Source organism: Mauremys reevesii, linkage group 21 (genome assembly GCF_016161935.1).
Source record: "Mauremys reevesii isolate NIE-2019 linkage group 21, ASM1616193v1, whole genome shotgun sequence".
NCBI classification, from domain to species: domain Eukaryota; kingdom Metazoa; phylum Chordata; order Testudines; family Geoemydidae; genus Mauremys; species Mauremys reevesii.
In genome coordinates, this window is record NC_052643.1 from 2607341 (window position 1) to 2622822 (window position 15482).

Here is a 15482-nt window from a genome sequence, read left to right on the forward strand (position 1 = left end):
AGACATGGCTTTCATGTCAGGTTCTCATTGATACACAGCTGATCTGACAGCCAGACATTGCATGGTACGGACCCATGGCCACTGCTGACAAAAATCTCTGTTCAGGAGTGCACGGGGACATGCACATGTGGAGGTGGAGCACCCTATGGACAAAACATCTTGGAGAACTCCAAGTTACTGTACAGGTAAGTAACCTCCCCTTCTTCAAAGTGGGTGGCCAAACTTGGCTCCTCTTGACCAGATCTCAAAAGGAGCTTGCTCAGCTGCCATGAAGGTACTTTCCTTCAGACAAGAAGATCTATAAATGACTGGACTCTGCACCACATGCCCTTCAGCATGTAGAGGGAAGGTTCCCTCTGTGCCACCACAGCAGGAGTGTGGCTAAAGTGTGGCCCATATGACAGCTCGCCAGGCCCTCGCTGGTGCAGAGGGTGCTCGCTCCCTGGGCGCTGGAGTGCTGACTGCTCCCAGCAGGGCAGGAGTAGGGTGACCAGATGTCCCAATTTTATAGGGACAGTCCCGATTTTTGGGTCTTCTTCTTATATGGGCTCCTATTACCCCCCACCCCCATCCTGATTTTTCACACTTGCTGTCTGGTCACCCTAGGCTGGAGGGAAGTGGCCTGGGCTGTCCCTGCAGCTCTTTAATCGGAGTTGTGGCCTCCTAGCCCCCAAATAACCTAGACAAGCCAGACTTCACCCAGCATCCTGAGGGGGTGCTGCGCCGCGCCTGCCCCTTGCACTGGCCACTGCCACCCTGTGCCCTGCTGCACCCCACAGCTGGAGGCTGCGACATTCCCTGGAGAAGCCCCTCACCCCACCCACTCCCCGTAGAGCCCAGGGGGCAGCTCCGCTCAGCCAGACCAGGGGCCTGCCGCGGCATTTCGGCAGAGAGCGGGGATGGGAATTGGGTGACGCTCCCTCGCCCGGCCCCTTGGGAGGGGGGGAGCCTTGCGGCAGAGAGTGCGGCGCGCCGTTGCGCGACGCTCCCTGGGCCCCTTGGTAACGGCGAACGCCGCGGCGGGGGCGGGGAGCGGAGCTCGGCGCTGCTGCCCCGGCCCGGCTCCGGCCTGGTCCAGATCGACTCCGCCCGGTTCCCCCCTCCCCCCACCCGACCCTGGGGCCATCGGGCGGGCTGCATCCCAGCCCCCCAGCCCGGGCACAGCGCCTGGCGCCCCCTAGCGGGCGGGGCCCGGGCAGGCTCCGTGGCGAGCTGCTCCCTGCTCCCTGCGCGCCCGCTGCTTGGCGCCCCTCGAGCCGGGCTGGGGCGGGGAGACAGGCTCGCCCGCTCCCGCCTCTGCCTCCCGCCGCCCCTGCCGCCCACGGGTGTGAGCCCCCCCCCCGTGCCAGGCTCGCCCCAGCTCGCCAATGCCCTTCCCACACTCCTGCCACTGCCGCCCCACTGCCCTGAGCGAGGCTTTCTCCCCATGCCAGGCTCTCTCCAGCGCCATACACAGCTGCCCCTGCCCTACTGACACTGCCTCCCCACTGGGGCGAGCTGGGATCGTGCCCCCTGAGCCGGGCTCTCTCCAGCGCCGTATACAGCTGCCCCTGCCCTTCTGACACTGCCTCCCCACTGGGGCGAGCTGGGATCGTGCCCCCTGAGCCGGGCTCTCTCCAGCGCCGTATACAGCTGCCCCTGCCCTTCTGACACTGCCTCCCCACTGGGGCGAGCTGGGATCGTGCCCCCTGAGCCGGGCTCGCTCCAGCCGTCCCGCGCCGTTGGAAGCGCCTCTGCAGACGGCAAGGTTGTCCGGTGATTTCGGACATGGCCTCGGAGGCGGTGAAGGTCATAGTGCGCTGCCGGCCCATGAACGAGCGAGAGAAGGCGCTCAGCTGCCAGGCCGTGATCAGCATGGACAGCCCCCGGGGCCAGTGCTTTATCCAGAACCCGGGGGCCACTGACGAGCCCCCGAAGCAGTTCACCTTCGACGGGGCGTACTATGAGAGCCACAACACTGAACAGATCTACAATGAAATTGCCTACCCGCTGGTAGAGGTGAGTGAGGCCAAAAGTGATCTATGAGCCACAGAGAGTCTCCATGGAGAATGGGTGGCTTGGGAGATTGGCAATGGCCGGCAAGGCCTTTCCATCAATTACTGCAGAGTTAAGGGCCGGCCCTAGGTTTTTTGCCACCCCAAGCAATTGCCAAAGCAAAAAAAAAAAAGGGTCCGGAATGCCATCCCTGAAATTGTGCTGACCCAAGCACGTGCTTGGTTTGCTGGTGCCTAGAGCCAGCCCTGGCACAGTTTAAACTTTCATTAAAAAATCCTACAAAGTTTTAATCTTTATGGTTCTGAAGAAAACCCACTGAATGTGACCTCATGCTGCACTGTCTCCTTGATTCATAGATTTGAAAGCCAGAAAGGACCATTGGGATCATCTAGTCTGACCTTCTATATAACAAAAGCCATGAAACTTCCCCAAAATAATTCCTAAAGCAGATTTTTTAGAAAAAAAATCAATCTTGATTTGAAAATTGTCAGCGACCCTTGTAAATTGTTTGATGGTTATTTACTCTCATTGTGAAAAATGTACATCTGATTTCCAATCTGAATTTGTCTAACTTCGACTTCCAGTCATTGGGTTGTATTATATCTTTCTCTGCTAGACTGAACAGCCAATTATAAATATTTGTTCCCTATGTAGGTCATTACAAACTGTAACCAATCACCCCTTAACTTCTCTTTGTTACACTAAATAGATTGAGCTCCTTGCAACTACAGTAGAACCTCAGAGTTACGAACTGACCGGTGAACCCCACACCTCATTTGGAACGAGAAGTATGCAATCAGGCAGCAGCAGAGACAAAAAAAAAGAAAAAAAAAGCAAATACAGAACTGTGTAAACATAAACTTCTAAAAATAAAGTCAACATTAGAGGTCCTTTGCACTCTTCTGACAACTTGCAGCCAAAAGGGCTATCTGGACCCGCTGATCTTAAAATGTCTCTTTAGTAGCTGCTGTTCAACATCCTCCTGAGAGATCTAGTAGTGGAATGGAAAGAGTGTAATAATTATCATATGATGAGACTACATCATCTGTTTTTTCCCAAGTACTGAACAGAAATATTTATTGGTAATTTCTACATTATTATTGATAAGTCTACCATTTGAATTTAGCAATGAACGAATACCATGGTCAAGATTCTTTTATGCTTCTAATATACTCAAAAAACTCATTCTAACTTTGCTTAAATATACTTGCCATAGATTTCTCTGTGTGTCCCTTTTCTTAACTTCTGGTTTATATATATATTACTATCAACTTCCCCCTTCTTTAATTTATTATGTATTATTTTTTTCATTTTTTATAGCTGCTTTCACTTCCCCTCTAAACCAAGTCAGTTTTTTAATCAGTACGATCTTCTTCCTTAATTGTGGCTTTTGGGGCATCTAATAAAGTGTTCTTAAACAATTCCAAAATATGATCGATCATATTTTTCTAATTAAATTTTTCCTCCCAGCTGATTTGGCAGATAATTGTTTGCAGCTTTGTGAATGTGGCCCTTTTAAAACACAAAGTATACATATTACTGGTTTGGACTTTATTCTGTTTGCACATTATAAATGTGACCAATTCACGGTCACTTGTACCTAAGCAACCATTAGTTTTTAGTTCTGTGATCAGTCCCTCTTTATCTGTCAAGATGAGGTTTGATACAGAGTCCTCCTGTGTTGATTGCAACACTTTTTGAGTTAGGAAATTGTCATCTATAATATTTAGAAATTCCAAGGATGTTTTAATACTGGCAGCCAGTGGGGATTAGCCACTGGGCCAGTGGGGCCTGTGCCCAGGAGTTCCAGCCAACTGGGGGACCCCCGGAAAATCCGCTGCCACCGGTGGAAGCCCAGAGGCCCAGCTGCCAAGCGGGCAGGGCTGGGGAAGCCCCCGCACCCTGACCCTTCTTCATGGCAGCAGAACAGGGTGGGGGAAGTCCCCCCACACACACACACCCCACCACCCATCCCCAGCAGAAGCTGCTGGGCACCAGGGCAAGCCACCCCACCCAACCTGCCCTCCAGCAGAAGTGCTAGGTGGGCAGGGCAGGAGAAGCTCCAGTGCCCCAACCCTGGTCCCCCACAGAAGCGTGGGGGGGTGGCAGGGGAAGCCCCCATACCTGGACCCCCACTGCGGCCCTGGGACAGCGAACCACAGCCAGTGGGAGTTGCGATCGGCCTAACCTGCGGATGCAGCAGGTAAACAAACCAGCATGCCCCCTGGCCGGCTTCAGGCCAAAGGTTGCCAATCCCTGCACTACAGTAAACTGAAGAACATTAGCATAGTATTTCTCCTCTGCTCACTCAAAGGCATCTCTGAAGCTGGCAAAGGAGGGGATGACCTCAATCAGCAGGGGTTTGGGAGGGCTTCACAGCAGGGGGCTGAGCAATTCACCAGGGCTTTGCCCTTTTCCTCATTTACAGCTCTTCGCAGCCTCTCTCCCTAACCATGTTTCAGTCTCTGGTGAATTGGCATGTGGTTCATTTTTTTCAAAATCTCTGTTTAGTTATTATTGCCATTGCATCTGGGGAATCTTGCATTCAGTTTTTTTAAAAATCAGTAAATCCGTCACCCAGTGGTGATTCGTAAAGTTATATCTGTTTCATGTCTTGCTGAGATGGGAAGGAAGGAAGGAAGGAAAGGTCACTCCAGGGCCAGCTCTGGTTTTTTTGCTGCCCCAGGCAAAACAAAAAAAACAAAAAACCTGGCAGGCCTGCTGGAGCGGCGAACAAAAGGAAAAAAAAAACAAAACCTGCGAGGCGGACAGAGCATGGGTGCAGGGGGACTCCCAGCCCTACAGATGTGCCTTGGGCAGCAGAGTGCGCACCCCGGCTAGCAGGAAGGAGAGAGAGAGAGCAGGGGGACAGCCAGGGCTTTCTTCAGCAGGGCCCTCACCACGCCGCCTGCCAGGAGGGCTCTGTGCCACTCAGGAAGGACGCAGGCTGCCCTGCTGGGCTTGCTACAGACCTGGCACCGCCCCAGCAGGGCGCCCTCCTCCGCACTGCCACCCCTACAAAAAGAAAAAGAAAAACCTGTGGGGCGGCCAAGCAGTGAAGCAAAAAAAGGATTGGAGGAAGCGCCTTTGAATCTGCCGCCCCAAGCACAAGCTTGCTCGGTTGGTGCCTGGAGCCGGCCCTGGGTCACTCCCTCCTTTAGCCAGCTTTGCAAAGGATGAATTTGAGTGAGTAGATGAGAAATAACATTCTTATCATTATTCTAGGATGAAGACTTCCCTTTTAGCCACAATCAGCTGGAGTTCCATTTGTTTCTCCGGTCCTCAGAGTATCTTCTGATCTGCAGCAAAAGTATCCTAATTTTCTATACTATAATCAATGGGCCCTTCCTGTTTTGACCACCTCTGTTCTGTCAGCCCCTGGGGTGTGAGAGAAACCAGTGCATTTATACAGCAGTGAAATATATTTTATTTTATTCTCTTAGTCTATGGCCTGAGCTAGGAAGCTTGTCTTTTGCACCTACTTTTCTTCCGCTTCAGGTTTATTTTTCTGGGTTTTGGATGAGATGTAAAACCAAGTCCTTGGTTTGTAGAGATAAAGATCCCATGGGACTTTCCAGAAGAAATTCAAAATTCCAGCTCAGGTGCTTGTGTTCCATCCACCTACAGATGACATTGCAATTTCTTTGCTCACCCAGCAGTTTCTCGCCTTCCCTATAAAAGCACTGTTAGGTGATAGAATAGAATCTTAGTAGCTTGATTCAAAACATGTGAAAGACGAAGATAATGGCTATTATCTTTATTTTTTTCTTGAATTTTCCAGGGTGTTACTGAGGGCTACAATGGCACCATTTTTGCCTATGGCCAGACTGGCAGTGGGAAGTCATTTACCATGCAGGGCATTATGGACCCTCCCACACAGAAAGGCATAATTCCCAGAGCATTTGAACACGTTTTTGAAAGCGTACAGGTATGTAGTGACATGAAATGGCTGCTGTAGCAGGGACTGTAGTCCAGATCCTCAAAGCTATTTAGGTACCTAATTCTCATTGATTTCAATAGGAGTTATGTGCCTAAATATCTTTGAGGATCTGGGTCTATATGTTATAAGCTATTTATTAATAGGTTTTTCTACAGTATTCACTGCCATAGTATCTGAGCCCCACAAACATTAATGAATTTATCCACACAACCCTATGGCAAGGTAAGGAAGTATTATCCCCCATTTTACAGATGGGGAAACTGAGGCACAGAGCGGGCACATGACTTCCCCAAGATCACACAGGAAGGCTGTCACTGAGCCAGGATAGAACTCTGATCTCTTGAGTTCCTCCTCAATGCTTTAGCCACATTCTTCCCACCCCCAAATTATCAGTAGGGTAGCAGGAGACCTCCTGTCAACTTGCCAAGAACTTCACATGATGAGTACATGAGCACTGAATGCAGTTTTGGTTGGCTGAGTGTGTATGATTCAGTAATGGGCATATGTAGAGTCCAACAGTGTCCTTGAGATTTGGGACTCAGGTGCTGTTTATAGCTCTACCACATTTACTGTGTGACTTCTGGCAAATTGGTGTTTCTCTCTCGGCCTCAGTTTCCATATCAGTAAAACCAGGATAATGCCTAAATCTTAGGAAGTTGTGAGGCTTAAGTCATTAATGTTTATAAAGTGCTATGAAGCCCTCTGCTGAAGGGTGCTAGAAAAGGACAAGATACTTTTACTCCAAGCTGAATGTTCTCGATGCTGTGTATTTACCAGTGTAAACGAGCCCCTCACACTAGGTCTACACTTCTCAGTGTCTATGTATTGTATGGCAGGAGTTTACAATCTGAAAGGTCCCATATAATGTGAACTAAATAGTTAATCTGCAGACTAAGTATTTTCAAAAAAGCCAAGGGGGGTTAGGCACCCAACTGTCATTGACAGTCAATTGGAGTTTAGGTATCTAACTCCCTTAAGCACTTTTGAAAAACTTCCCCTAAAATCCCATCTCTTGTTTTTGTACAGTGTGCCGAAAACACCAAATTCTTGGTGAGAGTCTCTTACCTGGAGATCTACAATGAAGACATAAGAGATTTGCTAGGAGCCGACACCAAGCAAAAGTTGGAGGTGAGGAGATCATAAAGTAATTATGGCTAAATGAGGATATGCTTTAATTTGCTCTGACTGCTATCAGGCATGCCTAATAGAAATGCGGGAGAACCCAGCAGAAACTTTTTGCAGAAACTGAAACATGAAGCATTTGGGATGTGACAAAAACTGTTCTTATTATGTTTAGTGAGTTTTATCTACAGTCTGGTCCCATTCCCCCAAATCTCATACTTTCCTTTATTGTGTGAGACCCAGTTTGAATACACTCTTGTACATGAAAGTAGAGTGTGCTTCAAATCAATGTTGAAAGTTATCATCAATGTGTTTTTACCCTGACAAAAGGTTAGACTCAGCTGCTCTCCGCAATTGATTTCAAAGTTCTTTATTCTTGATGGTGGCTATTAGAATATGCAACTCACAAGACCAAACTTACTTCTGTTATTTTACGTAGGTATTTGAATTTAACTGAACACGTACAAAAGAATGCCTGTGACTGGTTCCTGCCACCTTTGGCATCAATTTAAAATGCAATACAAAAATAATTACAAAACCACACACACACACTCTCTCTCTCTCTCATGGGATCTGAGCCCAGGCCCTGGAAGGGGTGTGTGCATGCATGCATGCATTGTCCTTTTTTAAAGGGGACGCTTTAGGTGGAGCCCTGGCCAGTAGCCACTGGACTTGACCAGAGCCATGGTGGAGTGGCAACTCCTGGTCCTGGGGTTAAAAAATAGCTCTGTAGAACTGACCTTATCATCATTTGTCACTCCACCAATTTTTGTGTGCAAACTTTACCAGCAGTGACATTTTCTTCCAGTTCATTGATAAAGATATTGAGTAGCATTGGACCAAGAACAGATCCCTGTGTGGAGCCCCACTAGAAAGGCTCCAATTGCGTGATGAGTCCCCATTTAGAAGAGCTTGTTGAGGTCTATCAATTAGCCAGTATGCATAAGGGCTGCAGGACTGGACCCAAGGTCCTAACTTTGGGCTAGGAGGTGGGAATCTGCTTCAACTTTACAGGGAGGCATGAAAGGAGTTAGGATGCTGAAAGTGGACACATGGAAAGAAGGGGTCAGGAGAGAGGATACACAAGATCATAGGGAAGGGGAAAGATGTAGTGAAAACAGAGATGTAAGAATGAGAGGGATTGTGCAAACCCTTAAAGTGAGGCTGAATTGCTCAACTTAGAAGGAGAGGGGAGCCAGAGAAGGGATTTGTAGGGGCCTGGAAGAACATTAGGTTATGTCTAGTTAGGAATACAGGACACCTAACTGGATGGACCATTGATCTTGTCCAATGTGGCAAGTCCTATCTTACAGTGTCCAGTTCCAGATGCTTCAGAGGAAAGTGCAAGAGGTCCCCAGTGGACCATTATAGAATAGCCTGCACATAGGGGAAGTTTCTTCCTGATGCCCATAAGTTAGTATCTGATTTATGCACTGAAGCAGGAGGGTTTCTGTCCCTTATCCATTTTTAATCTTATCTAATGTGACTGTGGATGATCTTCTTATCTTTAAAAATCACTGATCCTTTATTGACAGGATACTGCAGAGGTACAACTCCCCATTGGAATGCATGGGAAAGGCAGGAAGTTTCAAAGATGTAGTACAGTAAAATTAATACAATTAATTCTTTTGATTGTTGTTTTACAGTAGCTTTGCAAATCTCTGCCCTTCCCATGCATTCTTGTGGGGAGCTGCATGTCTTCTCTTCTAATTTACATGCCAGCAATATTGTCAGTATAAGGAAAACCAAGGTACTAGCACCATCTGCTGCACAGAAATGTTGAAACTGTGACAGAACTTTAGCATGTGCCTGGCCCTATAGGGGTGAAATCCCTGGTGGGTCCCCATTTCCTCCTCTCCAGAGAGTGTGTGTGTTTAGGAGAAATTGAGTTCACTATTTTAGAAAGAGCCTCCTGCACATTCCTCCTTTTGTTCCACATCAATAATGACATTGGTTTCCATGATGACTGCTGTTGGCACAGGCAGGACAGTGCTTGGGCAGAACTGTTTCCACGGTAACACACGCTGGTGACAGCTTCTGGCTGTAGCTGCTTTAACAGAATAATTAAGTGAGTCAGTGTCCTGTGGAGACCCAAAGCCTAGGCAGATCTTCTGCCCCCTGCAGCCCTACATGTTTCTCCTCTGAGATCCCATTAGTATTATTAATTGTATTTGTTTCCTTTTAATGTCAGTGACTCCTGGCCACCCCTGCACCCCAGGGACTCACAGTCACTTGCCATGAAATAAAGCCCTGCAGAGAACAGGCCTCACTGAGCTCTGCTTGGAAGACATCACACTCAGTTGAAGTGCAGTGTCAAGTGAGTGGAATGTCCTTATTCCCCCCTAGTAGGCTAAGTACAGCTTCCTCCCATGCAAGCCAGTGCCATTCCTTCAGCCGATCAGAGATGGGCATTGGTGAGGACTTCGCCAGGGACTAAGCTTCCACAGCACTCCTAACTTTAGCCATCCCAGTCACCTGATATATCACAGTTAAAAGCTATAGTATAGATCAGGGGTCAGCAACCTTTGGAAGTGCTGCGCCGAGTCTTCATTTATTCTCTCTAATTTAAGGTTTCGCGTGCCGGTAATACATTGTAACGTTTTTGGAAGGTCTCTTTCTATAAGTCTATAATATATATAACTAAACTATTGTTGTATGTACAGTGAATAAGGTTTTAAAAATGTTTAAGAAACTTCACTTAAAATTAAATTAAAATGCAGAGCCCTGGACCGGTGGCCAGGACCCAGACAGTGTGAGTGCCACTGAAAATCAGCTGGCGTGCCGCCTTCAGCACACGTGCCATAGGTTGCCTACCCTGGTATAGATTGACCTAACCCTGATCCTGTAACTCGGTTACCCAGGCAGCCCAAGGCTTTAGCTTGGTTAGGGAACATGGCTAAGGTCCTACCTACACTACAGTTTTTAACTCTCTCATAACCTGATTCTGTTCTATTCTAGATAGGTTCTTATGGTGCATTTATCACAGTAGTGTCAGAGTGCTTTCCAGCAGTGCATTAAGCAAGGTGACTAACATCTGTCACATATCTGAAATCACATCAGGATAACCATGTTGTAGCTTGGTCCCCCGACTCAGTTATTTTGTGGTGCAGATAGGGTCCTAGTTGTCAGCTCAAATGATGATGGCCATAACTGTTTGCAAATGATTTCAAATACATTTAAAAGCCCCAATGAGAATGGAGCCTAAGTGGTGTTTGTGATCCTAGTGGGCTATTCTGATCACTTTTTCCTGTGATGGATTTGATGGATCACGCAAGGCTATAAAAGAAAAACATATACTTTAGTAACATCTTTTATGAAAAGTTCCTCTATGGAATTTTAGTTGCTGGGAGGATTCTATTAGAGATTTAATGTATTGGGGATATCTCTCTCCAGAACAGGACTTTGGAGTCACCAAAGAAAAACTGACACCCAGATTTTATACTTGTCCTGAGCATGATGGGCAGGATTTTGAGAGTTTAATCAATGCCGTGTAGATGCCCATGTGGTGTAGAGGGGATCAGTAAAACACCTAATATCAGTATCCCTCACTATTGTGTCTCAGGGTTTGTCTACATATGTCGGGGTTCCCTCCCTACTCTGAACTTTGGGGTACAGATGTGGGGACCCACATGAAAGACCCCCTTACGCTTATTTCTAGCAGCTTAGGTTTAAAAACTTCCCCAAGACACAAATCCCTTCCTTGTCCTTGGACGGTATTGCTGCCACCACCAAGTGAGTTAGACAAAGATTCAGGAAAAGGATCACTTGGAGTTCCTATCTCCCCAAAATATCCCCCCAAGCCCCTTCACCCTTTCCGGGGGAGGCTTGACAATAATATACCAACCAATAGGTTAACCAGGTGAGCACAGTCCAGACCCTTGGGTTTTTAGGACACTAAAAACCAATCAAGTTCTTAAAAGAAGAACTTTATAATAAAGAAAAAACTAAAAGAAGCACCTCTGTAAAATCAGGATAGAAGGTAATTTTACAAGGTAATAAGATTTAAAACACAGAGGATTCCCTTCTAGGCTCAACTTCAAAGTTACAAAAAGCAGGAATAAACCTCCCTCTTAGAATAGGGAAAAGTCACAAGCCAAAACAAAAGATAATCTAATGCATTTCCTTGCTATTACTTACAATTTTTGTAATCTTAGATGCTTATTTCAGGTAAGGTTTTAGGAGATTTTTTTTTCCTTCCCTGGTCCTTCTCTGTCCGAGAGAGAAATACAAAGAGAACCCAAACAAAACCTCCCCCGCAGATTTGAAAGTATCTTCTTTCCTTATTGGTCCTTTTGGTCAGGTGCCAACCAGGTTATTTGAGCTTCTTAACCCCTTACAGGTAATGGAGGGATTTTATGCTACCCTTAGCTGTATGTTTATGACAACATACCACTTAAGTCGATGTAAGCTATGTTGTTTAGGGGTGTGAACCCCCCCCCCCGAGCAACATAAGTTACATTGACTTAAAGCTGTGTGTACGCTTTGCTATGTCACCATGAGACACTCTCCCAACAACATAGCTTCTGCCTCTCATTGTGGTGGAGTAATTTCGTTGATGGGAAAGTACTTTCCTGTCAACGTAATGCATCTTTACCAGATGTGCTACATCAGCACCGCTGCAGCACGGTAGTGAAGACAAGCCCTCAAACTCTTGATGTAGTCAACTCCCTATAACCAGAGACACGAGCCATTTGCTGTGGCAGATGAAAACCTTGACATATCTTCTTAATGTTTGAAGTTGAAGACGCAGCTATGGGGCAGCTCAGAGTAGGGGAGCAGGGCACCATGTGACACTGGAGATGCCTGAGCTAAGCAACAAACTCTTGACTTTAGTTCCTGTTGCATATAGTCTGTTTCCTGGTTACAGCCAAATACAGCTGCCTGCTACATTACAGCTGTGTAATGGGGTGGGGCAAAGCCTAATTATTGAGCACCTACTGAGCATGGTGCATCCTCCAAGTTGGTGGGAGATGTGGGTGCTCAGCAGGTGCACAGCACCCCTCAGGAGTTGCTTCAGAGTGCTGTTCTGTAGCTGGCAGTGAGATTTTTGCTGTAGTGTCCCATTATGCACATAACTGCTTTTTCCTCTTTTCATATGCAAAGCGTGTGCAGTCCTCGGGCTCCTGGAAAGTTTCCAGAGTGGTCTGTGGAGTTTCAGAGTCTAGTGTTCCTACTGTAACCTGTGTTCATGGATCCATAGATTTTAAGGCCAGAAGGGACCGTTCCGATCATTGTGTTGTGCTCTTCCTGCTTGCAGCTGAAGGAGCACCCAGAGAAGGGGGTGTATGTGAAAGGACTCTCCCTGCACACCGTGCACAGCGTGGCCCAGTGCGAGCGCATCATGGAGACGGGTTGGAGAAACCGAGCAGTGGGCTACACCCTGATGAACAAGGATTCTTCCCGCTCCCACTCCATCTTCACCATCAACATGGAGATCTATGTTGTAGGTAGGTGCCAGATTCCTGGGTCAGGCCTTTGGGAGACTGAGCATAGAACCAGCCTGTGCAATCTGGTGGATAATCCCAGAATAAAAACTGGTGCTTGAATACAGCTGAGCAAATCGTTGATTTTTCTGTTTTATTGCTGAACCACAGTATCTGTGGGGAAAAAATCGGTTTGTTTCTAAATGAAACTGAATGGGTTTTTTGAGTTTTTTTCACCAAAACAAAAACTGAAAACATTCCATGTGGGTCCAAATTAAATGTTTTGAATGTCTGTTCAAATGGACATTTTCAAAATGTTTTGTTTTGATTTTTTCTAAGGTATTTTGACCTTTTCAAAAATGTTGTTGTCTGGTTTTTTTGGCCAAAACAATTTGTTAAATTTGACCAACATTTGCAAACGGTTTCAGAGCCCTTGAAAAATGCATTTTTCAGTGACTGTATTATTTGCTGAAAATTTTCCCAGTTCTAGTCTTGAATGATTTTAGGTCTAGAATGAGAGCTGTGCCTTGGCACCAACATTCACTACAATGCAAAGTGACTGAGTATTTTTTAAATGTTTTTTCCCTTGCTCACCTGTGGAGGGAGGGGGACAAGTGTCCTACACATTGTTTGGGAGCATATTTCCCTCTGTTTTTCTTCTAAAATCCTTATTTGATGCTGTTGAGAGCTGCTGGACTGACAGCCCCGGTGCCTGAATTGGACTTGGAATTCATAGATTGTAAAGCTGGAAGGGGCCATTATTCTCATAGAGTCAGAATCATAGAAATGTAGAGTTGGACAGGACCTGGAGAGGTCATCAAGTCCAGCCCCCTGTCCTGAGGCAAGACCAAAAAAACCTAGACTGTCCCTGACAGGTGTTTGTCCAACCTGTTCTTAAAAAGCTCCCATGATGGGGATTCCACAATCTGCCTTGGAAGCCTGTTCCAGTACTTAACTATCCTTATAGTTAGAAAGTTTTTCCTAATATCTAATCTAATCTCCTTTACTGCAGATTAATCTAATTACTTCTTGTCCTGCCTTCACTGGACATGGAGAAGGAAAGGTTACTTACCTTCCTGTAACTTGAGTTCTTCGAGATGTTTTGTCCTTATGAGTGCTCCACTGCAGTACGCATGCACACCTCTAACTAGTCTGACCTCCTGCTTAACACTGGCCAGAGAACTTCACCCAGTTCTTCCTGCACTGAACCTACGAACTTTTGATTGAACTACAGCATATCTTTTAGACAGATACCTAATCTCAGTTAAAAGATCCCAGGGAAAGAGAATCCCTAGGTAGTCTAATCCAGTGGCGAATTACTTTCACTGTCCAAAAAATGTGCATTTTATTTCTGGTTTGGATTTTCCTGACTTCGGCTTCTAGCCACTGGACTTTCTTTACTCAATAAAGTATGGCTAGAAACAGGGCAAGTTGCCCCTAGATATCACCATGCCAGTGTGTCTCAACCTGACACACCTGAAGGGCCACCTTTAGGAGTGAGAGAGGAGTTCAGTCTCCTATGCTCCATTCAGTCCTTGGCCTCTGCTGAGTGCTAATAGTCTGGTTTTATTTCCTTCATCTGTTCTCCATTCATGGGAAATTTGCACAATGTCTTCCAACTGTAATGGCAGATGCTGCTGATAGTCCCTCATTTCCATGTATAGAGAATTTACTCACCAAACATTTACTGAAAATGGGGGAATGAGGAGGACCTCAGAATAACCCAATTAGCTGATCACGTGGGTGTTAACCGTGCCTTGATTTGCTGAACCAGATCCTGCTTCACCAACTTCTATAATATGGGACCCTCAAATCCTGACGTTAGCCTAAGAATCAAAAGTAAATGCTTACTCTCCTCTCGTGTTCCAGACAGGGCTTGGGTTGCAGTCTAAGTTGGAATTATTTGTCTTGTTTAGAGGCTTTCAAAAAGTGGTACCTCTGTTTTTGCAGCCCAAACTAACAGGGTGAGAATGGCTTGTCATTTAATTAACTTATTAGGGAAGCCCCCTGCATTCCATGGCAAGCTGGGCCTAAATTCTGTTTCAGTGTCTCTGGATTTTGCAGTGCTGTAGTGCAGCAGACTGGAAATTCTGCATCCGTTTCATTTACATTTGAGATTGGACGTTTTTACTGGCTTTAACACGACAGTCATAATCCAAACAGTATACTGGCCTCTGCTATTTATTTTGAAATTAAATTACATTTGTTTTACACTTTGCTCATGTTTTCAGTTTTTATGCCTCAAGATTTGTTATTGGCGATCCAGAGCAGCATAGTAGAAGATGGAGGAGAGAGGAGGGTGAAATATGATATTTTGGCAGCTGTATATTGGACAGTCTGAGTTTGGGGCAATTGGGGAGGTGTAGGAGCAAATTTGGGATTGTGGAATAAGCACATTAGCTGGATGTTTCTACTTAAATGACCGTCAGTCAAATAGTTAACAAAGTTGATATTTAAACTGTCATCTTTAGGTTTCAGATTGGACCCCCATTAAGATGAATGGGGAAGATCAAGCTGTCTGCAGTCTTGGGAAGAAACACAGCATCACTTACTTATAGTTCATATTTTTAAGATTCCCTTCACAACCATGAGATCTACAAAGACTTTTTAATGCACGTTTAGATTCCAGAGTGAAAATATGCAGCAAATAGTAGATTCTGTGGCTGCAGATTTATGAAATACACAGGTCCCTTCCCATTAGTCCAGTGTTTCTCAAAGTGGGGTCGCCGCTTGTGTAGGAAAAGCCCCTGGAGGGCCGGGCCAGTTTGTTTACCTGTCCCGTCCGCAGGTCCGGCCGATTGCGGCTCCCACTGGCCACGGTTCGCCGCTGCAGGCCAATGGGAGCTGCTGGAAGGGGCGCAGGCCGAGGGACTTACTGGCTGCCGCTTCCAGCAGCCCCCATTGGCCTGCAGCGGCAAACCGTGGCCAGTGGGAGCCGCAATCGGCCGGACCTGCGGACGTGACAGGTAAACAAACTGGCCCGGCCCTCCAGGGGCTTTCCC

At 46.6% G+C, this 15482-nt stretch overlaps 1 protein-coding gene across 1 annotated transcript in view; it reads left to right on the plus strand.

Moving 5' to 3' along the window:
- The first annotated feature begins 1047 nt into the window (after positions 1-1047).
- The window catches only part of LOC120388023 (kinesin-like protein KIF17), a 50284-nt gene continuing 35849 nt past the window's right edge, over positions 1048-15482 (plus strand). Inside the window, 4 exon segments of the mRNA XM_039509558.1 lie at positions 1048-1998; positions 5777-5923; positions 6962-7063; positions 12315-12504. Of these exon segments, the coding sequence (XP_039365492.1) occupies positions 1768-1998; positions 5777-5923; positions 6962-7063; positions 12315-12504 (670 nt within the window). The 5' untranslated portion in view covers positions 1048-1767.